The 26,031-nt window shown below is 41.4% G+C and overlaps 1 protein-coding gene across 2 annotated transcripts in view; it reads left to right on the forward strand.

Annotated features, from left to right (window-relative positions):
• sptbn1 (spectrin, beta, non-erythrocytic 1) overlaps positions 1 to 26,031 on the forward strand; it is a 133,684-nt gene that overhangs the window by 42,042 nt on the left and 65,611 nt on the right. The window contains exon 3 of one of the 2 annotated variants that reach the window (XM_079559846.1): positions 13,693 to 13,971. In XM_079559846.1, the coding sequence (XP_079415972.1) occupies positions 13,827 to 13,971 (145 nt within the window). In that variant the 5' untranslated portion in view covers positions 13,693 to 13,826. Of the gene's footprint in view, positions 1 to 13,692; positions 13,972 to 24,585; positions 25,307 to 26,031 lie in introns of those variants that run through there. The other variant, XM_079559845.1, reaches the window with a different exon arrangement.

Raw genomic sequence — 26,031 nt, forward strand, 5'->3', positions numbered from 1 at the left:
CTAAGGCCTCGGGGTCATCTAGCCCTTTCACCTGCAACATGACCACCTAGATGCAAATGGATTGACCAATATTTTAGGTAATACATAACCACTGCTTTTTTGTATGTGTTTACAAAAAGCCCCGAACTGTGATCTGCCCCACTCCTTGCAAGTTAAAGAACCCATTTACCTCTTTTCCACGTTACACACTTCGACCCAACACTATTCAGGGCGCGTTACGTGGCTTGGCTTGGTCTTACTCACTTACTAGTTCCATTAGAAATATGAAATAGTTGTGGGCGGTGCTCCCATGGACGCACAGCGTGCTGACATTATGCTAACAGCAGGTTGGCTTATGCTAAGTTGTGCTAGCACGAAAAGGAGAAACTTTCTCTTAGCTAAAAGCTGAATCATATTCAGTCAAGTTTCTGCTTTTTGTGGGGTTGGATACACATCCAATGGCCACTAAACATCACCCTATATGTGAAAGATAAAGAAACCACAGAAATTATATAAATGCCATGAAACAAACATAGCATACCTTGCTATACTTTAGCATTGGGCCAGGCTCATTCATGTGTATATGGATAGAACGCTCAATTTAAACAGGCTCAGGAGCCGTTGGCTAGCCAACGCATTTGTAGGAGCAGGCTCAGATAGCTAAAGGCATTTCTATTACCGTATTACAGACTATAATTAAGTAAGACACACCAGCCAAAAAATACCTAATGAAGAAAAAAAACAACAGGCTGAATAGGTGTACGGTATGCTAACGTAGCACATTGATGGTTCGCTACATGAAGCTAAACAACTAACTAAATACAGTAGGTGTCTGGTTAACATCACATAAATAGTTCAGATAACTAGCATAAAGAACATACCACTGCACCGTTGACAAACCTCTTCCAACAGCCCTTTTTTCAAGCTCTCATTTGCAACTCGTTCCTCTAGCTGTGGCCATCGAGCGAATAGCCCGTGATTAGCTTTGTCCTGTTTTCTTCTTTGCGGTTTAAAGAGTAACCTCCGCTTTATCGCTCACCCCAAACTTTCTTTCTGTCGCTTGATTACTCTGCCCTCTAGCGGCATGTGAAATTATATATTTGATTAAAATGTTTTTTTTTTAAAATCACATATTAGTCGCTCTGGAGTATAAGATTCCAAACTAGTGTTTATAGTCCGGAAAATATGGTATTTCTTTGGTTCTAGCAGCTAAATGCTTTAATGGGCACAATTATCTTTTCCAATCGAGGCAAGATGATGTGAAATATGAAATCTCATCTGGCAAATCGGAGGTCAGCAAGTCTGTTCATGTCACGTTAGCACCAGGCAGAGGACATTGGCTCGAAGGGCGGGACGATGGCAAAATGCGCCCTGTTTGGCCCTGGTCTGACACAGCTGCGCCTGGTTGCGGCCAGTCGAAACTAAGACTGTACTCAATATATCACATCAGTAATATATCGCTATGTAGTGTGACAATGCCATGATACGCAAATACGTTTGTCTAACCATAGTCTTTATTCAGAACGTGGTCAAACGGGAGTAGGTGGGCGCTGTGCCATGTGGATTTTACCAGTGAAAAAAGACAAGTTTGGCCCTTGTGTCTAAAAGTTGGCGTAAAGCCTGCCAAATCACACTGCAGCGAAATCACTGTTGCCACCCCATTTGACTAAAGCTAAGCTAAAAGTTAGGCAATTAAAACGAGATTAAATTGCCACCTGCCATAACTTGAAATAGCACATCCTCTCCCTTCATTTCGCTTGTCTATCCGCCTTTGTAGTTCATATTGCCTGTTACATAACGCCTCTCTGTCTCCCAGCATGTCCTCCATTTAAAAACCCTGTCTGTGGAAGTGTCCCCGTCATTGGGTTTGAAAACCTTCCCCATCCAGCCAGGGGGTGCCTTTTGTGTGGCCCCTGACGGCAGCTTGACGGGGCCCGGCTCCCACACAATGCACGCTGGGACGGCTGTAACCATGGCGACGTGCGCTTCGGGCTCAGCGATGCCCGTGTCTGAGCGCGGAGGGGGAAACGGGACGGTGATTTACGGCGGCGGAATCAGACATTTTAAAAAGTGAAGTTGTCCCCCCCCCCTCCTCGCAGCTTTTGTTTGTAATCGCTGGAGCAAATAGTTTTTCAATCTGATGCCATGGCTTTCATCTTGGTGAAGGCTCGGGCTGCTCCGTTGACTCGAATGGTTGCAAATGGCAAATCGTATCATTTTTAAAGGATAAGTTTGCAAGATTGATATTCAACCATGTCCATGTTACAATGTTCCCTCATCAAAATCACACCCGGAGTACCAGACCCAGATACACGTCTTTGTAAAGAATTGGCAAAGTGTGTATTCTGGTTGGCCAGGCTAGTATTTTGCTTCATTCACAGTTTTGAGTAATTATGTTCACTTTCTGTTTCTACTTCTGTAGCGCTCTGTATTTTCTGTATTTTGTGGCGCCGTAGAGGGAACCCATACTTCATCACTATACCTGTTCGAAGCAGGTCTGAAACAAGCTGCAAGACCGCTGAAGTACATCCGGAACACTGCTGCTCAAGTCCTGACTTGAACCAGGAAATACGACCACATTAGTCCAGTGCTCAGGTCTCTGCACTGGCTTCCCGACGCTCAGGGAACAGACTTTTAACGGCTCTGCTCGTGTTTAAGTGTCTTCATAGTCCAGTATGATGAAGTATACTGTCATACACTGAATTGGTGTACAAATTGCCTTCATCACTTTACCATACATTTGTTAGCAACGTCATTCCCACTACTACCTGCAGAGGGTGCTCCAGGCCAATCTGAAATATGACCAGCCCAGTCTCAATTGTTAACGGGGGGGATTACAGGGGTGCCCAAAAGAATGTTTTTGACGCCAGTCCACTTTAATGAGTGAAACGTCCTGCCTTCATTGGGTCTTGAAGTGATTTGAAAGTAAACAATCAACACTCTTCCCTCCTGATTGGACCAGAAAGCCACCCCCCCCCCCCCTCCTTCCTGACTGGACCTGACAGGCCTTTCCACAGGAGAGCTCGTCTCATTGGTCAAAGTGATGGCCAGGGGTTTCTGGTTAGCTGCTGAAATTAGCATTTTAGAAAATATATAGTTATTGGATTTAGTTGCGCCACCATTTGAGTTGATACGTACCTGTCTGGTCTTTGTGCCCGTGGAAGAGCTTGGTCGCTTCTAACTTCACCCCATTTGGAGCTATAGGAATATAGTGGGAGAGGCCAAATGCTAACAACATCTTTGGTCGTTTTGCGTGACTGAGGGCACGCACAAAGATCAGACAGGTACGCATCAACTCGTCTAAGCTCAGGTAAGAACATATTTCAGTATGTAAAAAAGGTGGCCTGTTCCTTTAAGTTTGCACAACATTTAAACTTACAGACTATCACTTTAACCTGCTTGCTTTGAAGCCCAAACAACTTCTCTATCTTTCTGCTCATACATATGAAATTCGTCTTGGTTTTGCTCACAATGACCGAAGATGTGCATTGCATCAGCGAAAATTCTCCACTGCTCATTCCACAAACCACAGATCCGTGCATTATCCAGCGTATTGCACCAAAACTGCACCTTCAGCCTGTCCTTGGACGCTGTAGCTATAGGTAAAACTATTATGCACCCATTATGTAATTTATTCATCACAGACTCCGTTCAGAGAGATGACCTGCCCACATGTTTTTTTTTTCTTTTCCCTTTTGTGTTTTGCGCAGAGAACGCCTGTAGAAAGCCTGTGCGCACTCGACGCTGGCCTCAGACAGTACGGAGGAGTTTTAATAGCAGCTGATTGTAGTGGAGGCAGCGGGAAGAGAGTGAGAGATGGAGCGAGGGGAGGTGGGTGTAGGACGTGGGCGATCGCATGCATCAGATGGTGGAAAAAGAGGAAAGTACAGAGAAATATATCTCAGTGAAAAGGAGAGGGAAGAACAAGCTTATTGCAGCTACAAAGACGAACGCAACATCTTTACAAAATGGTGCAATTAGTGATTTTGGGTGTTTGGAAGAAAGCTGTGACGGTGTAGGAGGAGAGCTGGAATCGTGGAATCGTGGGCAGTTGTAATACATTTCCACCTTTTCAGGTAATGCCTGTGTAAAAAAAAATGCAGTAAGGAGTGAGAGACTGGGCTAAGTGAAAACAATCTTTCGAGGTTTGCTCTCTAAGCGTGACGAACACGATTAGAGAGCAAACCGCCATTATGGACTGAAAACGGGATAAACGACAACTATCTCAAGATCCTCTTAAGGTCTTTGAGGACAATATGAACTCAGAGTGTTTTCCAGTAATGAATTGACTTTAGAGTTGAAATGAAGACGGTGATAATTGATTTAAAGGTTCAAATGTTCCATAAATGTGGGATGTGGGAGGTTGCAGACCTTCAAATCTTGTACCTGATCATTATTTAGTAGGTGTTGGATTCACAAACCTGCCATAAACATCCTTTAGCTGAAAGTCTTTAAAACGGACCCTCACCACTTGCATGTTTTAGATTATTGTCAGTGCGCTTTTGGACACTTTTAGGAGAACAAAATTGGACCTCAGTGTATATGTGCAGTGGATTGTCCCAGGAGTGACAGATAATAATCCAAGACAAAAAAAGAGTCTGCATTTGAGAGTTACTTTAGTTGCCACCGTGGAATTTTTGTCCGACCACCTCATTTTAAATTTAAACTCTTCAGAATGTTGTGATATCCCGCGAATGCAACCTATATAATATAATAGTATTTGCTTCATGTCCATCGACCAGGTAACAGCTCGGATACAAGCTAACTTAAGTCATTTAAAGGGATATTTCAGGATTTTTGACATAGGGCCTCATTTCCTAGTATTCCGGAGTGTTGTTGATTTATGGAGATTAAACAAAATAATAATTCATGCAGTCCTTATATTTGAAGAGTTTAGTGGCACTAGGCTAGCGCTAGGCTAGCACATTAGCCTGCATTAAAAACTGTCTACAGTCTGTCCCAAGCACAGTGCACCTGAGGCAAATCACTTATAACACCAGACTACCGATACAAATGTCTGTGTCGACTGAATAATTTTTGAAACCTAACCATTTTGCATTTAAAATAACTTGTATTTGAGCAGCATCAGCTTCCTGGTTGTAAGCTATATAGCGGCAGAGTGATCTGCTAGGTACCAGATCTACAGTAGTTTGTTTACCTGCGGCCGGCATTACTACACGTGGAATTCACAAAGGAGATTTCTACAAATCAGATATAGCAACGTTTGGAGGATGACCCCATGATTTTGAAGAGGTTTTTAATGCAGGCTACTAGTTAGCATAGACATGCATTAGCCTAGCACCACTAAACTCTTCAGTAAGGACTGCATGAATTAAAAATCATATCATATCCCTTTATCCCTTTGTCTTTTCTGTCAGAGTAGTATTTACTCTCATGTACAATTAATAAGTAATGAGTAATAACAATCGCAACACACTACGACACCTGCAGTTGCGCTTATTGCCTCTCGGGGCAAGAGTTGCTTAGTGATGCTTTAATGATTCTTGGTTTTTGATACTGATACTAAAATGTTTGTCATCTAAAACCAGAAAACAGAACAATAATGTGTTAATATGTTTGAAGATTTGCAAAGTTGGGGGGAAATTGTGTAAAAAAAAAAAGGAAACAAAAAAAAAAGGCAAAAACGGGGAAAAATATGGGGAAATTGAGGGAAATGGGGAAATTCTTTGTAATTAAAAAAAATGAGCAAAAATGTGTGGAAATATTGGGGAAATGGGGGAAACACTCTTCCTTTAATGCTGTCTCTGGGCTAACAAAATAAAAACATGGTTTGATATATTTTTTTCAGTACCTGCTTTCGACAATTCCTTCGATACCAGTAGTATGTAAACTTTTTTTTTCAAATACCAGTATGGTGTTGTTACCCAGCCCAACACACAACAGAGACTGTTAGTGATGTGACACTTGTGAGCGAATCGGCTCCTCTAAGTGAGCTGTTTGATTTCATTTTTGGAAAGAGTAGTCTCGGTTTCGGTCTGTTTTCAATACAAATATAACTGAACAGACATGCGAAAACCGACACACAGGCTGAGCAGAAGCCACTAATGAAAGGTTTTCCGCTCAAAAAATGTACAAAGTTTTAATTTACCTCCAAGGTCTCAGATTCAAATGTGCACTTCAACAAAAAGTCATCGCGATCACGATACTGGAAAGCGGCGCGTGTTCATCCTCTGGTCCTGTCATCTCCTGCGCTTCCTGTGCATTACCATCACTCAGTGGTATTTATACGACTGAGTGAGGAGACGGCAGCGGACAGGGCAGGGAGGATAACTGCTCATTTAGCTCGCTCCCCTCTTCTCTCCTCCCACATCCTGGCTCTAATGAAATAGTGCAGTCTGTTTTCTCTAAGCTTCTGCAGGCCTCTCTTAAGTCCCTGGCACCGGTCAGACATGACAATAGATTGTTAAAGTGACGGCGCCTGAGCACGTTCTGGTGTTAGCAACGCGGCATGAGCAGGTAGATAAATGAGCCTGTTGCTTTTGTTTGTGTTTTTGTTTATCAAATCAAAACCAAGCTGAAGGTACATGGAGTAACATTGATTGCTTTTTAGTTCCGCTTACCTGAAGTTGTTGGCGCTGATACTTCCTGTTCTTATTCATTTTGTACGGAGATTGTCTTAGACCCGTTCAAATAATCATATCATATATTCTATTCCGGTGTAACAGGCCCCCCCAACTGGGCTATACCCGGGGTTAAAGGGGCCCAGGCTATTTCAAACCCCCCCAGGTCAGATTATACCCCCAATGATGACAGTTATGTGATATAGCAAGAATTGTACAGTGGGTTGTCCTTTAACTGGAGGTTGGCAGTTCAAATCCATGCTCCTGCAGGTACAGACTGTTGTTGTGTCCTTGGGCAAGACACTTTCACTGGGCCTTATCACAAATGTCACCCGATTGTTTTAAAATTGTAATTTAGTGAAGTTATTTTACTTACACTTAGCTCCGTTAGCTCCGTTCATTGAGGATTGATCACTAGCTAGCGCCATCAATAAAAACAAAAACAAAATTAAATTAAAAAAAAAAAAAACGCAAAAAGAAGCATCAAACGGAAGATTTGCACTTTTCATGGCTTTTCAAATGTCAATTATTCTATTTATTTTTTTATCACACAATTTCTGAAAACGGTCATGCATTTTTCTGGTGGTTATTTTTTAACAATAACCACTTTGAGAACATAACAATAAGAGCTGAACATCTTCAGATTGTGAAAAGTTAAACAGGTATATTCTGGCCCAGAGGGGTATTGTCTAGCCCAGGGGTTCCCAAACTATTTTGGCCGGAACCCCAAAACATTCGGGGATCCCCATTATATAAAGTTATTGCCTCTTATTCTACTTTAGTGAAGAAAAACATGTTATAATCAAGTTAATATGTATCTAAACAATTTATTTTGAATAATTGAATGGATTTCACTACGTATAGGCTGGTTTACACTAAAAATGTATAATTTTTCTTTTTGTTCCATCTTGAAATCATTTGGGGACCCCCACCCAAGGCCTCGCGACCCCCACTTTGGGAACCACTAGTCTAGCCTAGGCAATTATAGCCGGGTTTAATCTGGCGGGGTTAATTTGGCCTGTTACACCTGTTCCTGGTAGATGATATGTATAGCGTTGTATATGTTGTTAATACTTTAGCGGAGGAGAATTCTGTGTATAAATGTAGAAGAATTTGTTCTGAAGCTAACGGCTAATATGCTATTAAAGAAATAAATACTCAATAAAATGTAACTATAAACAAGACAATTGTTTATATGAGCTCATATTTGCAACATGATTTTGTAATTTATGATTCATCAAATTGGCTCAGGGTGTTTTTAGCTAACTTCCTGTGGGCTTGTGTAGGGTAAAGACTACTTCCTGTCTACATGCATTGTATAGCTTAGCTTTTTATACTGGGGAAAAAAAAACACATCATATTTGTGCATATTTGAGCTTTTAGTGACCCAGCGGCTGTATGGGTGGTTTACTTTCCACCCAGAGTCCCCTTTGAGGCTCTAGGATCAATCCATTTTAGGGTTCTGGTAGGTTGATGGAACTCTTTGCATGGTTATGCATATGTTCCATCCAGAAAACCTACCAGGAAGTCTAAAAACGAATTGATCCTGCAGCGCTTAAGTGTGTTTCATATCATACATAATAAATAGTGTGGTGACGTAACTTTATATGTGACAGTTCTGAGAGTGCAATTACCAGAATGGACATTTAAAAGGCTGAGGTCACGTTGGGTTCAGTACAAAGCAATTACTGGAATGCAGAAATTAATGCATTTAATCTTGGCGTAGGCACCTCTTTTTTTCTGCAAAGCAACAACAAAATACTGAGCTAGTTTGTTAGTAATTTAATATTTCACTGTTGAACCTGTTGACTTTGGTCGTTTCTACTGCCGAGCTGCTCCCAACTGTATTTCCAGGGTTTTGCTGCGTCATTGATGGAACGCAAACCCATAATCCATCACCAGACAAAAGGTTCTCACGGAGTCACGGTGCCAGTGATTTGCTAGCATGCCATTAGAATGTATAGTTTGTTTCCACTGTTTTATACAGTGTAATTCATTGGCCAGCAGGAAGCACTCCGGAACAATTCGAAACCCTGACCATCCACCCACTCCACATTTACTGTGCATGTTTTCAGAGGTCGGGGAAACCCATAGTACTGCCATCAGTGGTCCTCTGTTTCAGAGCGTGGTGTCCTGCACTGGTCAGCTCATCCACCTCCTCCTGCGCAGCTCCCTCTGCCCCCCGTGGTCCTTGGAAGAGCAAATACAATCCGTCTCCATTGAACGAACGTTAACCAGAACAATTGTAGTGATGGAAGATTAGTGTGACTTTACTGCGAGTCTTACCCGGATACCTCCTTGTTTGCCCCTTTTTTGTTTCCTGGAGGGCCTCTTGTGATGCCGCCTCTGTGCTGCGGGTGTGGGGGGCTCCTGGTGCCTCTTCAGTGTCAGAAATGTGTAGGTCTCAAATGTGTAGCTCATAAGCTAATTTTTCTGACTCAGATTGTATGTACTATTTGATACCTCAGCCCCAAACCTACTTTTTTGTACAATTTCTTTAAAAAAAAATGTTGTTTGAACTGATGTTTCGCCTCTCATCCAAAACCCATCTGTTCAGTGTTTTCCCTGGTCTTCAACTCCAAACTACCACATCCAAACGGCAACTTTTTGAAAACCATCGCTATGAGACACAACACAAACTTTCCTTAAAATAATTGAACCTTTAGCATTTCATAAAACAGACATTTATGTGTGTGTGTAAAACTCAAGTCTCTTTTAGCTGTTTTGCTCCTGGAAGTCTGTACTATAGTATGCGTGCTGCAGGCCCATCACTTTAGCCTGAGTGCACATTGTGTTAGCTTCACTCCGCTAGCACAAACACACACCGGCACACTGGTCCCGTCGCCGGCGTATTTTTAGCGTAGCAACACAAGCTCGGCAGCCGCTGTGCACTGACTGGTTGCGGAGCGGCGAGTGGGTGGCACACACGCGTCAGGGGAAACGATATTTTAGTCTCCGAAGCCAAATGGATCACACTGACTGCTTTGAGAAGATGCTACGGACATGTGACAAACTCAGCTTGGCCTGAAATTATATTGTGTTTCTGTGTGACTGAACTATCACATCTATAAGAGAACAGATTAAGTTAGGGAATGTACTAACATCATCGAAACAAGACTTTAAAGTAAAATAACAAAGTCAAGACAAAAACATGGATAAAATGGAACTAAATTGGGAAAATCATGACTAAAAACTCTATTGCATCGATGATCATTTCGAGATCAGAAACAAACAAACTAACTAAAGCCAGTTTGCATTCAACATAAACACACAAAAAATACGCTGTCACTTACTCAATTCCAGCAATCAGGTCCTAATAAGTGCTAGTGCAGCCTCCAATAGTTAAAGCAGATTAAATGTGTTTCCATGAGGGAGTGTCCAGTGTCCAGGGTTACTTGTTGTAATATATTTTATTAACCACCAAGAGTGCTTTCTACACACACTTCCCTTTAAGGTAGACTTTGTCATTAAGTTATGAGTTTCTATCCACAATCAGCAAATCACTAAGGCTGGAGTTATTTATGGTTAAGGTCAAGCATAAAGTGCAAACTACAAAATCTGTCTGTTTTCTTGTGTGTAAAACCTAACCTGTAGTCGCGTCGATAACCAGTGGATCTGTACTTTACCTGAGGAGTATTTTTGTTGAGAAGTTATTACTTTTACCCTGCAACATTTGAAAGATGAATACAAAACTTTCTGCTCCACTACTTTTCTGTGAGGTCCATGAAGGGCAAGTGACCTGATATTTATTTTGTTACTACAAATAATGAAAGAGGAAACCACTAAATGAAAATGCTAGTAGTCGTCCAAACTTATTCCTACCTTTCCAAACACATTATAGCATCCCAGTTCTTCATAGGTCTGAGTTTAGTTTCACAAATATGCAGCTACACTAGCCTTCAAGTTAAACTCGTATACTAAAACTCATATCCCGATATATTTAGGTTGAATGTCGATATATACGATATATATTGCAATATTTTTCCTGTGAAATGAAATGTTAAGTCAAAGCCAAATACGAGTATTTGAGTAGAGTAGTTTTATTGAAAACTCACTATAAAATGTAAACATAAACACTGTATAACAAAACTCCATAACGTGTGCATTTAAATAAAATAATATCTTAAATAGAAATGGCCTATATAATAAAATAATCTTTTATTTATTTTATTATCTTTTTTAAAATCTTTTTCTGAGGGCAGCATTTATAAAGTGCTCAGTTTAAGATAAACTTGTTTAAGAATCAGCTTGAGATGTCCTGTTTCTGTTTGTTACCTGTTAAAGAGACTAGACACAACTTGGTCATTTAATACTCACTACTGCCACCTCAGGTCTTAAGCAGAACTGCCGGTTATATCTTAAACTCGTGCATGACGCACTTCGGACACAAAGTAACACCTTTTTGAGTGACAGTGCAGGATTTTAGAGGCAGTTGTGGTGAACAGGTCTCAGCTTATTCTACACATTAGGACATGGCTGGAACATGTCGGGCAGGATCTCCAGTATCTCGCCAAAGACCTTCTACATCTCTATACGCATGATAACTCAACTAGTAGATGCATTTTCTGTTTTTTCTGAACATGCTGAACACAATCTGTTTACAGTCGGGTCAACATTGTAAAGTATAGGCACTAAACTCAAGTCATTGTCCGTCTTGTTTTTTAATGCATAAGCAGCTCTCCAACGTTCTGGTTGTGTAAAAGTAGCTCATCGGGTAAAAAAGGTTGGAGACCCCTGATGTAGGGGGAGGAAAATACTTAAATTAAAGGGACAATACAGAGTTTAAAAATGTTTAAATTAATATCGTATCTGAATTTGAAATATCCCGATATACGAGATATGGTCTAATTCCATATCTCATTAAAAAATATATTGATATATCTTAAATATCTATATATCGCCTGTTTTTTATATACTAAAGAGGACAAGTAATGTACTGTCGTACATTACTTGAAGAAAGTCGGGTATAGTGCCTTTAAGTTAGTGACACGGCAACAGTTAAAACGTTTACTTCTACATATGTCACTTCCTGTCAGTGTCCAATAAGGAAGAGAAATAATAAACAAAAAGTGTCAAACTAAGGAAAACTATGCACTTAAAAAAAAAAAATCAAAATCATGAATAAAATTGTGTCAACCATGTTTTAGCCAATACTGTGTCTCATGTGTCATTTGCACTTTACGTTTTTTTGACAATTAATACTTCATGCTTTTTGGATTTGGACTGTTGTTTACATTAGCGGTGCAATATTGCGTTCTGTGGCGTTTGTGCTGAGTCATGGTGCAGTGTGCTGAATTCAGAGCACCTCACTGTGCTGAGTCGTGCTGCTGACTGCTGCTCTCCTAACCTGCTTACAATTACTATCGTTTTTATTGTGTGTGTGTGTGACCGGCTTAAACGCATCACAGCGGGTGAACATGTAACCAAACCTAACCCCTTATCTCTTCTGAAGTGATTGCAAATGACTGAAACTGCACCTACTTGTGATTTAAAACGTCTTCAAAGTCGCCTTGGTGCATTACATAACCTCTGCATAGTGATGAGGGTGAAGTGGGAGTTTCTGCAGTAACACCGTGTGACCAGAAGATGGCAGGCGTCTACAAGGCTGGCCCTGCCTGCAGTGGAGCGCTGCAGTCATGGAGACCAGCTGAGGGGCTAGCATCTGTTTCCATGGCGATTGTGCAAAATAAATGATTATGTAACGATTCAAAGGTGGTTTAGAAAGCGGCGTGTGTGTAGGCTGTGGTTTTCTTAATGAAGTGTGCTTATCTACTGCTGGGTTTCAGATGACATCATAATCATACAGGCCGGATATGGGAGAGTTAAGACTACTAATACAAATGAACTAGCAAGTATATTATACAATGAAGACTTCTGGTTAAAATTGCCAAGATACTCGTGTGTGTTTCATGCAAAAGGAATAAATATATAGAAACTGCATAAGATCCGAACTGCACTGTCCTCAGCCCTGACGCAGAATCAAATCAGCACAATGTTTTTACAGTGTATCAGACGCTCTCATAATAATAATGGCTTGTTATTGCGCTTTTCAAGTTTCTCAAAACATTGTAGTCATTATTCATTCACTCCATACTCTGGTGGTAAGCTACTATTGCAGCCACAGCCGTCCCTGGGACAGATTGACGGAAGCGAGGCTCGGAGGCGGGTAGTACTCAGTTACCTTTGCTTAAGTACTTGAGTAACTTTTTTGAATAAACTGTGCATATTGGAGTAATTTTATCATTCAGTACTTTTGACATCTACTTGAGTAATATAAAAAGGAAGTGTCTTTACTCTTACTTGAGGAGAATAAATTAGTTACTTGTGCCGCTGTGCGTAAATGTTACAAAAGCCTCATGTCGACCTATGTTTATGTTTCAGAAATTATTCATGGTGTTTTCTTTGGAAGTATTAGGATTCTCACATTGATTTTTGTTTGTCATAATTTATGTTATGACTGACTGAATCAGGCTTTTAGATTCCAAGTTACACAGTACATTTTCGCAAAGTACCTTTAAACTTTTACTTAAAACTCCGTAGGATTTTCACTTATGAATAAAATTGAAATACTAGCATTTATTTTATGATAGATCATTTCATCATTGGAATAATAACATGTGTTTTTGCTGTGAGCGGCTCAGCTCCCCTAAGACTACGACTGTAGCTTTATCGGGAGTGGGTACGTCTCCACCTCGTCTCCATGGAGATGTGACTAAAGGCAGTAGAATTTGAGATCAAAATAGGTTAGGTCCTCATCCTAAACCATTCTTTGATTATTCTCTGCAGTAAGAGCTTTTTCTGTGTTGAGCTGGTCAATATGAGCATGTTGTGCACTGATGACAACAGTTTAGTCCAAAATGTTGCGCAGTGTCCCTTTAAGTGTTTATTTTGGTTACAACATTTTACTTGGTTTTGCCAAAATGAGAACATGCAGACTTTTCAAAGCCCCATGCGGCCCGGGGATCGCCAGGGATGATCCTGGCTGTCAACCCATCAACCACGTATACACGATGATGCCAAATTGTGTAAAAAAATATTTCTGAATGCCCAGACCAGAATCCTTCAGAATCCTATGAAATAAACATTTTCCTTATTTCTGTATAAACTCTAAACTGTCCCGTGTCTCTGGCAGGAATCCGTGCCTGTGGGTCTAGCGCGCGTTACCGTGCTTGAGGGTCCCGTCCTGAGGCGGACAGCGGCGGCAGGTGGACGGAGTCGAGAGTTTAGCGGCGGCGGCGGAGGGGGCGGAGTCACATTGCGGTCACCATGACGACGGTGGCGGCCGAGTTCGAACACATGGAGATTCAGCAGCAGTACAACGAAGGCGTCAACAACCGCTGGGACGATGAGTGGGACAATGAGAACAGCTCGGCGCGGCTGTTCGAGAGGTCGCGCATCAAGGCGCTCGCAGGTGAGAGCGGTCTGAACTCTGCAGTGGTTGCCATGGTAACGAGTCTGCATATGAAACTCAGAGTCAGCACAAACATTGTTAGGAGCCTCACCGACTAATAAGAAATCTCAAGGTCGATTTTGAGATTCACTTATGTTCACCTTATAGAATACAGAATATATCAAACCGTTGCTTTATTTATGTGCTCTCTACAGGGGTGACAGTATTTTTTTTTTTTCATTTAGCATTTCAATCTCATTAAGGAACAAAGTTTTATATTGCTTTCAAGCAACTTTATCAGAAAGTAAGGTCCATTTGAAATTAAAAGCTCCATCTGCTTCAAAGCACTTTTCATTAACACAGTATATTTCTTAAAGTGCATATGACACATTAGACACATTTTTTGCAAAAACAAAGTTAACTTAATTATATTTAAGATTTTGCTAAACTGACAGGAAGTGACATTGAGGCAAAGATTTTAAACCATGTCAATGGGAATGTGAGTCAAACTGCTCTGAAACGTTACCTCTATGTGTGTCACTTCCTGTCAAGAGCTTAAAATAAAAAATAAAATAAAAACTTTTCATCCCCACATTTCTTCATCAATTTGCTGTTTCACTGAAACAATGATATGAATGATAATTATTACTTATAACAGATGTTTTCCATCTAAATTAGCCATATTTTCAAATGGCTTAAAACCTGTCATATGCACTTTAAAGAGACTAGATGCAAGTTAGCCATTTTATACTCACTACTGCCACCTCAGGTCATACGTGTAACTGCACCTTCTACATTAAGCTGGTGCATGACGGCACTTCGGGCCTGAAGTAGCACCTTTTTCAGTGACAGTGCAGGATTTTAGAGGCAGTTGTGGTGAACAGGTCTGAGCTCATTCTACACATTAGGACAGTGTTGGAACATGTAGGGGGAGGAATATACATAATTTTAACATTTTTAAAGCCATACTGTGAGAAATATCACAGAATATTTTGAATCATGTTAAAGGCTCTCAAATAACCTTTGCCCCAGCAGCGTACTTGACCCTGTAGTTATGGATATAATCAACATCTAGACTACGTTAACAAAGAATATGCGCTTTACTTGAGTAGTATTTTTATTGAGAACTTACCCTGCAACAATTGAAAGATGAATACAAAACTTTCTACTCCACTATATTTCTATCAGGCGCCAGAAAACAATTTGTCCATGTGTTTGGTTCATTTTGAGAAGCCTAATAATACACACTCCAGAACAGTAGGTGGTGCTGTGCAGATGTACTGTCAATGCCACTGACTTAAAGCAAGGAAGAAGCTTTGTCCCCGTTGTGCTGCCAAGTAATTTTTGTGTTGTGTTGTTTTGCTTGCACTTATTGAAACACACCTTTACACACTAATCACTGGAAACAACAGTTTTGTAGTTCTTGTGAAGTAGCCTCGCAGTAAAGGTCCGCACTGTGGCTTTAAATCCCTTTTCTAAACATGCCACTTATGGACAAGGTCAACAATGTCCTCTCCCAGTGCAAGTGCTACGTGCCCACACGCATTTACTGTAACTGTAGCTGTTTCTAACCTGGCGGCCTTCTCCTTCCATCTCCAGTCTCTCCCTCCCTCCCTGTCTTCACTAAATAATTCACACCAGTGTTAAATATGCAGAGAAGTGTGCGAGTGTGTGTCTCTCCTGAAGGCCAGGATGCAGAGCAGAGGCTTGTTGGGGTTTTTTTTTGGGTCCGGTTGAAAAGTGACCTGGGAGATGACCGGCCTCGTCTCGCCTGCCGTCTTTTGTGTGCGTGCGTTGCGTGTGTATGTTCATGCGATATGCCGGGGAACACTAAACCGGCCGTCACCATGGAAACGCACGGGCCCGGCCGATCTGCTTACAGTGAGGAGTGTGCGAGTGTGGGCTGCTGCTCTGTGCCGCAGTGACGTTCCAGGCTCACGGTGGCAGCGCTATGGGAACTGTGCAGTACAAACAGACTCGGTGTACTCGAGTGTTTTTTAAGATTTACATTACAGGAACATGATGCTGGGAAAAGATGTGATGACTTAAATGTTGAGATGATGATATTGCAATGTTTTCCCTAAAATGAATGACGTGTAACTGAGTACTACCTGCCTCTGATTACAAGCACTTCTGTAACTTAAAAAAATAAATAAATGCAGTACTTATTAGAGTGGTTTAATCTTTCAGTACCTTTTTACTTCTACTTAATATAATATATATATTGTTATGAAGTATCTTTACTCTTATTTGAGTAAAGAAAAATAGTCAAAAATGTTAAAGTTACAAAAGCTTCAAGCCGACCTAAAATGAATGTAGTTTGTACCCCTTTATGGTATTTTCTAAGAGCCTCCTACAAACATTTACTTTAAGTTTATTCCATCAACACGTCCTCAAGTGGTGCCACTTTAGCCTTATGTGATAAAAGTTTCCTATACCATTCACAGCCAAGCGATTAATCGTACAAATAATCGATGGATTAATCGATTACAAAATAATCGTTAGTTGCAGCCCTAACAGACACATAAATCTGACTTTTATACTCCAACAGTTACTCACTAACAGTTACACACAGTAACGTTTTCTCCAAGTAGGCCTACATTTTACTTTTACATGAGTGTTCTACTTGACTAAAAAATTATTTCAAAGTAACGTTGCTCTTACTTGAGTAAATATTTTGGCCTATCTACCCACCTCTGCTTGTAATATATACTTTTCTAGTGAAATGTGCAGTCCAAGTACCAAAGTGCAAGTACAAAAAGTTCAGAGTTCTTTATTTCATGTGAGCCAAAGAGCCAATAGTATCCCTAAACAAATCCTATAGCTAATGCTAACCCGTCTCACACAGACATGGTCTTTGATGTGACACTCAGAATCTGAGTTATTATATTTGATAGATATTAATAACATATTTTTCATGGAAAATGGCCCACGGACAATTTTTACACATGAGGAAGCGCTCAAAAAGCTTAGCATGGTCCTGGCAACCTTGACAGAAGCTAATTAATGTAGCATGTTGCTAATAGTGGTTATTTTTGTTTTAATTCTGTTCATTTTGGCATATTCCTAAATTCCTCAATTAAATAACGTCAGCAAACCACATTTTATAAAATGCTAGCCTCTGTTGTGTTACCTGCTGGTAGCCAGTTATGCTAGCAATTTGTCAATGAGCCTCGGGGGAAAAAATAGATGGAAAAATATGCTTTTTTTAAATTGGCTTATTTGTTTGTTATTGAAGAAGTTCTTACTAATAGACAGTAAGAACATTGCGTGTTTTGAATAAGAGGCCGCAGGCTGTTAAAGCGAGTCGCTTCATCCTTTCAATAACATCCAGACTGAAGCCACATGTCGTACTGTAGTCAAGCTAATTAGCGCTTAATAGAAAACATATGTGCGGGAACGATACTCCTCTGCACTGACTACTGTCCGGGCAAACCCTTGGCAATTTTCACATCCATCTACTGAATAAGATCATAAAATCATTTAGGCCAACACACATTCATGTCCAATCTTGAACTTAATAAAATGCAATGAATTTCAACCCTATGTAGAGTAGCATTTCGAAAGCGTCCCGGCGGCTCCCGTCTTATTGCCCATTATACCTCTGGCTGATGTTAATCCTTAGCATTGATGACTATCGGCAGCAGCAGTGAGCCTGAACTCTCCGAGTGACGACGACTTGTTCAGACGCTCAATAATTAGATCCAGAAGGCGGCCGCTTCCCCACGGAGACGCTCACTTCCTGTTTCGGGGGCCAGATGGTGGAATGCTGGGAATGTTGTCTGTTTTGCTAACGCAACCCTAAATACTACTTTGTTTCTACCGTTTAAGCTCGATCTTTAAGCATTTGTTTGGCGTGATGCTAAATTAAACTCCATCGATTTCAATTTTAATAGTGCAAGTGTCGGCAGCCAAAGTGCAGGCTAAATGGTTCCTAACAATAGACAATGGAAGGAAACGTGTCCGCTTGCTAATGTCCGTGTGTGTTTCGGGGCAGCGCCTGGACAGAAATGCACGCCTAGCTTAAGCACCGGTTCGTTCCATTGTGTGTTGGACATGGCGGTGCGTTCGTGGTCCAAGCCTGTGTCGCTGGGGTGGAGAATTTGACAGTAACATGCCGCCTCACCCGCCTGACCGCGCTGACATTCCTATGAGCTCAGAGTTGGTCTTTGCAATGGGGTGATGTTTTGAGATTTCATCAGGATAGTAATAAAATGTATTGGTCAGAGCATGGACGGCGACCTTGACAAGGAGATGGAGAAATATTGAGAAATGTGCAAAACTAAAAGACAACATAAAGACCTGTTGACCTGTAAACAGATGAATACTGAACGAAACCTTTTGAACAAGTTGAAAGTAGCTTGTTTCTGTAGAGATGGGTCTTACATGGGAGATGTAAGATGGGAGATAAACTCTTACACCGACTGGATCTATGTGTATTAGGCATTCTGCTAAAAAAGATTATTAGTTGCTTCAGAAATATCTTGGATGAGGAGAATTATCCGCAACATGTAAACTACAGGGGAGCTGCGGGGTCATAAATCATTAAAAAAGCCAAATTTAACCTTAAAAGCTTTAAATTTAGCCAAAAACATTTTAATGCATGGGTCTTGGATTTTCTCTTATTATCTTAGAAAATAAAATAAGAATTCATACTATTTGTCAAAATATGCCTTAGAATAATGTTTAATTTGTGAATCGATGTACTGGCGCTATTTAAAGTCACTACAACAGTATGGTACAGTTAGCATCAGTAGCGACGGGCTATGCTGTGGTAACGCTCACCCCCGTGCGGCGCTCTGACATGTCACATGACCCCAAACCTCAGCGAAGGAACCCTATTTCTGCCAAAGTTCCTTGGTAAGAGTCTGTAAAATATGAGCGCGTTGGAAATGATGCCAAAAATACACTTGCATGAGTTGGAGTAGCAGCGCGGGATGCTAACGTTAATGAGTGAGGAATGCAGCACAACAAACGCCAAATGTCCTCCTGATCACTTTTAGGTATGACTTTTAAAAATGTGTAGTTTGCGAATCAAGTGAGCGGTAGTTCATTTAAACGGACCCGCATTAAGTTATATTTCTGTTGCGGTGTGGACACCTGCCATGGACCCAAGTTCGATTCCCACCAGGCCTTTCTGTGTGGAGTGCGATTGTGGGACAATGGATGGAAATTAGTGTTATGTTCATTAACATGCACGATCCCGACCCAAATAAACAAACTCGCAGCTGATTTCAACCTTAATAGCGTTTAGATGTTTTTTTGTAATATGTAATTTTTTTACCTTGTCTGTACACAGAATAAATCGTGTTCTTGAGCCTGCGATAGTGGCATTAAATTTAATTTAAAAGGTATTTAGCAGTACTAAGTAACTCTTGCCCCTAGAGGCCATGAGTGCAACTGCAGGTGTCATAGCAATTTTTAACTTATTAATTGTCTGTGAGAGTAAATACTACGCTGACAGAAAAGGCGAAGGGAGAGAGGGATATTGTACATTCAATTACACAATGGAAATAATTTTTTTCACTCAAACTTGGCTGTAAATACTGTTTAAAGTGGCGCTAACCCACAGTTAGCTTTGCCCATTAGCCTGTTAGCTTCTTCTTTGTGATTCTATTGGTGTGTATTGGTGCTCCGGTCCGGTGGCAGTCAAGTTGGAATTGTGGTAAACAAGTTACTTAGTATTGCTTTAAAAGTCTTTAGCTTTTCCATGTTCTTGGTAGCTGGAGCAACTCCTCTACGACTGAGCTCTCAACACTTGTCAATATGCTGTCGACTTACCATCTGCCAACATCTTGCCACATTTGTATGTTTATGGAGGAAAGTCTGCGTCCTATTACTCTGTGATATTTTAAGTGAGATTTATTATAGCCTTGTTTTTCATGCAGTCCGTCAACAACAAAATGGTCCAAAACTAACATGTGAAAAACCTGAAATTCATCCATCATGCTAGTCGGTTAGCCAAACATATCCCTCCCTTGTAGCTGTAAGGAGGAAGTAGGCTAATCATTATTATCACACACTGAAATATTATTTATTTTTGGCATAGTATCAGAAGGAAGGAATTAGACCCTTTGAACCTGTATTCATTATTATTTCATGACATATTTCTGCCTCTAGCTCAACCCAAAACCAACAACAATGGCTAGCTAATTTGTATCAATCATGCTAGTTAGTCCATTAGCCAAACGCAGTTAACAGTTTTACTGCGCAAAGGTTATGATCATTCTCTATTTTACGCACATTCTAAATTATAGCACAGGACATCTACGAGCCCTGAACTTGTGTCTTCTAAATCGCCGCTTATCTCTTCTAACCTAGTTGTTTCCCTCTTGCTAAAGGTTGAACCACCGTGTGCATCTTGAGTCATGCTTTGGAATGAATGGTGCGTTTGCTCGCGTCGCAGGCCTGCCCTGTGGGGTCGGCACACGAGGAAGCCAGATGACGGGGGGGCAGCAGACGTTCAGCAGCGGGACGGTCCTACAGCGATTAGGAACAGGACATAAAGAACACAGGACATAAAGAACACATGCGCGCTGGAATGCCAATCTCAACTCTGTTTGTCAGACCTCTCAACTCTGACCCTGCGGGGGGCGCTATATTCTGGACCGCGGGCTGTTCCTTGTAACGCATAGTAAACAAACAAGCGTGTGTGGCGGTGTTCTTAGCGCTAGATATAGCTTTTTAGGACTAAAATATCGTCTATGGTAGATTTGAACATCAGGTGTTCAACGTGTAAGGTTTAAAGTTGGATTAAAATTGCGTTTATTTTTCAGAGTTCTTAGATTCTGGTCTGAATAAGTTGATGTGTAGCTTTTCAGTTCAAATACCAATATTGAAATGGCTTGAATGGCAAAGAACCACAATGTAGAAAATATCCAACATAGACAAAGTGATCAAATCATTTACCTGATCGAATAATGCTGAGAACTATTATCATTGTAGCCATAATAGCCATGCTAGTCCTGCTAATTGGTAAATGATGTGTCTTCAGACTTTAATAATAGTCTGATATTGATATTGATAATGGTTTTAAGTTTTAAATCTACCATATTTCCTGGCGCAAGTTAACAAAATCCATGGATTTAAGATTAGCATTACTGGTAAATACCATAGCCATAAGTCTCCCGGTTTGGCCAATAAACAACCGTATTTTACCACTATTTCCCTGCTGTATTAGTATTATCCCGTAAATATCCCATATTATAGCAAAATCTAAACTGAAGTATAGCATTAGCGGGGTCGGAGTGTCCCACCCTGCTTGCATGTATGGTAAGAACTTCTAAGAGTCTAAATGCTTTTATGTGAACAAACACATAAATATTGTTACTTTTTGCCATACAGTACATTATATTATGAATTGTGCCAGAAATCTTAGCGGTTTGGCGGCACAATCCCAAGCTCTATAACCATTTTGCCCCACTGTTTTCAATCTTAATCACAACATATATGGGCATACTGTGTGTAAAGCACTTTGAGTTGTGCTGGAAAAGTGCTATATCAGGGTCCAATATTTTCTGAATCAAAACTCAATTCAAGAATTTTTACCTGAATATGTGCTGATACAGGTGCCGGTGTCAGGTAAAGTCACTTTAAGTATAAGCAAAATAAATCATACTCATGATAAACCATAGTTATATTGAGAGCATTTGTAAAGCCCCCAGTTACTGAGCTCCGGCTTGACACAGCATCGTGATGTCCCACGTTTGCCCGTGCATAAAAGAGGCTTAGCTGCAAAATACCTCAGGAGTGGAAGCATAATGTTAATTTGAGCTAATAATTGCTCAAACTTTATGGCCTGTAGGTGACAAATCCTTTCTGAAGTAATGAACAATTTTAGCTTTGTGCACATTGCAAAAGTGTGTTGTGGTTTCTAATGGATCTCCTTATCTATAATTTGTTAATCATGCAGGTTATACAGTATAAACAATTCTCTCATTGACCTCCTTGTAGTTTTTTTGCTTTTCCATAAAGGGTCACCTCAAAGTGAAACCAGCGCTCAGCCGCCCTCTTATCACAAGGACAAAGGTTGTGTTTGCCGACTCTCCACCATTGCGACATTACAAATATGTGCACTAATACAACAGAAAATTCTTTCGTTGCTCTCTTAACCACACTCACCCATCAATAAGTGGATCTTTTTACATGAATACCAAAGTAGTGTTTTTCTAATTTCAGACTTGGCTGTAAATAGCTCCTGGCTCAAATAGAATATATCCATATTGTTTGGAAGACATTTAAAATGATCAAATTTAGCATTGCATCAATTGTATGACTACGGGGAAAGTTTTATCCTAAATTCTGATGTTTTTATTGCAATTTCCTATTTTTGGCCATTTCTGTATATAGGACAATAAATCTTGCCTTTTTTTTTTCTTGGATTGAAAACTCAAGAAGAAGAAATAAAAAGTATTTGTTTATATGGTATGATGATGATTTTGTCATAATTCCTGTACACTAGGTTGCTTTAAATGACCAATAAGACGTAACCAAACCTATCTGCTTCTTGCACTTTTTTGTCAAACCTATACACAACGACATTGCTTAGACTTCCACCGACTCACTTTAGTTGATTTAAATATCCCAGTTTCCTTCCATTTCCATCTGCTGATGTCATTGTTTGGACGGGCGTGCACCAAAGGGTCATGAGGACATTGTTCTTGCTTTTCACTCACATGGACAACGAAATGAGTCCCTCTCTCCTTGACAAACCATTTTAACGGGTCAAGCGCATATTTGTTCCACAAATTGTCTTCGTGTTGCAGCTTGGGCCTGTCGGCGGCCATGATGGTTGTGTTGACGGACCTCTGAATCAAACGGGAAGTAGCAGGCAGGAAGCCCATAGCTAAAACATGCTAATTTTAGGAGGCTAGGATGTTTGGATGATGAGTGCGAAGGAAGCGCACGCTAGTTTCCTGGTTCGGACCCAGCCTCAAACTGAAACGGGCTGCAAATCAACTTTTTTCAGCTTTGAACTATGAGTAGTTTCGGCAGCTTTGGTCATTCCTTCTTCTAATGCTGAAGCAATTTGATTTGCATTTCTTGGGTTTTGTTGCGTAATCCGCATTTTTAAACCAGACATAGGGAAGTTTTTTTTGGTGATGGGCCAACTATTTCCATTGTCAAAGATAGAGGCCGAGCTTACCCCTGGTGGCCAAAACTAAAGCGCTGTTATCTAGTATGGACTAGCATTATGGATTTTATATGAAAACATACAAATACAATCCCGGGGTTTCCCAAAGGCATAATTGGCCCACTTTACTGCAGGACGGGAGCATGGAGAGGTAGAAAGGCCACTCTGTCAGATAGAATTGGATAAACACAATCACTTTTCACATGATGAGCCTGGGATGAATGAGGCTTTCATACCATCGCCGATGTTCGCATGTGGGGGTAAATGTGGATTTTCTGCAACTGTTCCACATTCATAAAGTCTGATTCATTTCCAACGCAGTGTCCTTGAACGCTGCTTTTTCTCACAATAGGAAGCGTCGGAGTCCAAATATTACTGTTTAGGTGTAAACAGAGCTTGACATTTACTTTGGCACTGTTGTTCCTACTGTAAGGCGATGCCAACTATAACAAATGGGGCAAAGTTTCTGTGTTGTTGATGTAGTTTGGGCAGTTATATTGTATCTTATATCTTAGGTCAAAGAACAAGTCAACTTGACTGACTTTTATTGGACAGATGCCAACGTTTTGCTCTCTATCCTTATTGCCTCCTCATTTCAGTTTTTGTGACAATCACACACACTGGATAAAGCTGTGGTGGGCGTGGATGATGAGCAACAAGGCCTGCTCTCGATCTGCAACAGCGATGCCAGTTTTTACAGACAAAGTCTTTAGTAGTAATAGGGGCGTGCCGCCTCTCATTGGCCTTTTTGTACTCTTTTTGGCGCCTTTTCTCAATGGCAACAACTGCTGTTTACAACACATGCTGCCCCTTTTTGCGCTCCAGGGCCTTATGCTCCCAGTTTTCATGAGAGATCCCGCTGTTCTTCATATGTCTTTTCAAGTACAGATTGAAAAGCAACCGAGAATTGGAATTGTTTTCTTTGTATATTTTATGAAGCCATTTCAACACATTCAATTAAATTCAAACAAAAAATTCTAGCTTGTGTCAAAGCAAGACTTCAAAAGACTAAGATGAATCTAGATGAGGAAAAGTGTGACCCCAACTGAACTTATGCTCAATTACATGCTCTACATATTTTTGTTTACGCTGTGTTTGCAATAACAGTGTAAATCTCACTCAGATGGAAGACCTCAGTTATCTTGCTATATATAGTGGCTTCCTGCATTACAGTAATCACGTCACCACCTGTTGCCATAACCATAATCTGCCAATATACTGTCCACTCACTGTCCAAACCCCTATATTTCGCTCATTCCGCTCCCTGCCTACACGCTCTCCGCACAGACTCCCTTTCTCTGCGGCGCGTGAACACACACAGCCTGTGCATCCAGCTGCCTCGCTCTCACACCCTCCTCCCCGACGCCCGCCCCTTTATATCGTCACCCCCCGCTATCCCGCCTTCCCATTGGCCACCCCGCTCCTAGTACGGCTCGGGCCCCTCCCCCCTTGTGTCTGAAAGGTGTTCCCACTGTCTGCCTCTCTCGCTCTCGCACTCACTCACTCACTCTGACCGGGACCAAACCTTTCTATCTACCTCCCTCCCTTTCTCTACACCTCTCCACACTTTCCCCTGGCTCTATTCTCCCCCCTGTTCCCCCGCTCCAATACGAGCCTGGCGTGGCTACAATCCGTCGGTTCGGTGGTCGGCGTTGACCGGGATTACAAAAGGCATGGGCGGTTGCTAGGATAGATGCTTTGGAGGTTACGGGGAGAGCCTTTTTCTTTGGGGGCATGATGCTACAACGGCCACCACGTTGCCACTGCTGAGCAAGCGTTTCTAGCTGCCAAATTGGCTGAAGAAGAGAAAGCCAGTCCGGGAGACCTGCAGTGAATGGGAGTGTTCGGGAAGGCGGTGGATCGCAATATTGCACTTTAAACTTCTTAAAGGAACGCTTGCTTCTGGATTACCCCTCGATGCGTCTCTGGACTAGTCTGTAAAGCGCTGGGAGTTTTTGCCACCCATGGAGTTTCAGAGCGCGACCACGGCGGGGCTACCGGGTCCCCTCTCGCCCGGGCCGCTGTCCCCGTCCTCGGACTATGGCGCGGGGGGACCCCTGTCCCCCAGCGGGCTCCCGGGACCCTCTCCTCACCGGGGGAGCCCGACCAGAGGCGGCAGCCCCAGCCATAGTCCAATCAGGGGTGCCAGTCCGGGACCTGGCTTCTCAGGACAAGCGGCGTTCAACTACAATCAGCTGGAGGGACGGTTTAAGCAGCTTCAAGGTAAAAGTAGACACGAGTTTGGAGAGTTGAGGAGTTGAGTTGCACATTAATGTTGGATGACGGAGATGGGGTGGCTGCAAGGCAAGATGTGGTGGAGAAAAGGGTTGTGGTGGAAGGGACTTTGGAAGTTGGTTTCATGTTGTTGTGAGAGGGTATGTACTGTAAAACAAACAGTTCCAACTCATTCATGATGGGATGTTGTGCATCACTGGATTTTTGATGATCGATTTCAAATAACCCTTTTTGGTTCAGATACAGTTAAAGGCTCGTTTCCAAAATGTCTTTGTTTACAAACTATGAAACCGAAGCGTAAAAAGTTTTAAAGTCATTCCAAGCTTCTCTTGGCCCACGCTTCATTGCAGTGAAGTGTGGGTCAATGGTGGTTGAGACTTCATGGCAAGAGGGGGTGTTTGACCCCCCATGTTGGACAGTCGTTGTAGTCCTGTAATCGCATCACTCCCGGTGGGATTCTACGTTTGTGCATTTAGTTTTCGAAGCTAAACTCGTTGCATGAGGCCGGGTTTGCTTCTAGCGCTTTGGACTATGATCGCATTCCTTGAAATAACAATTAGTAACTTATCACGCTTCGGGAAATATCTCAAGGTCTTTACTAACATTCTGATTCTGTGGGAACAAAATGTAATGAATTTGAGCTTTCTGTGGTCACAAGGCGATTATTGATTCATTTATTACAAGAACCTGTTCTCCATAGTTGTGAAGGCCGA

This window comes from Gobius niger (genome assembly GCF_951799975.1).
Source record: "Gobius niger genome assembly, chromosome: 7".
Classification (NCBI taxonomy): Eukaryota; Metazoa; Chordata; class Actinopteri; order Gobiiformes; family Gobiidae; genus Gobius; species Gobius niger.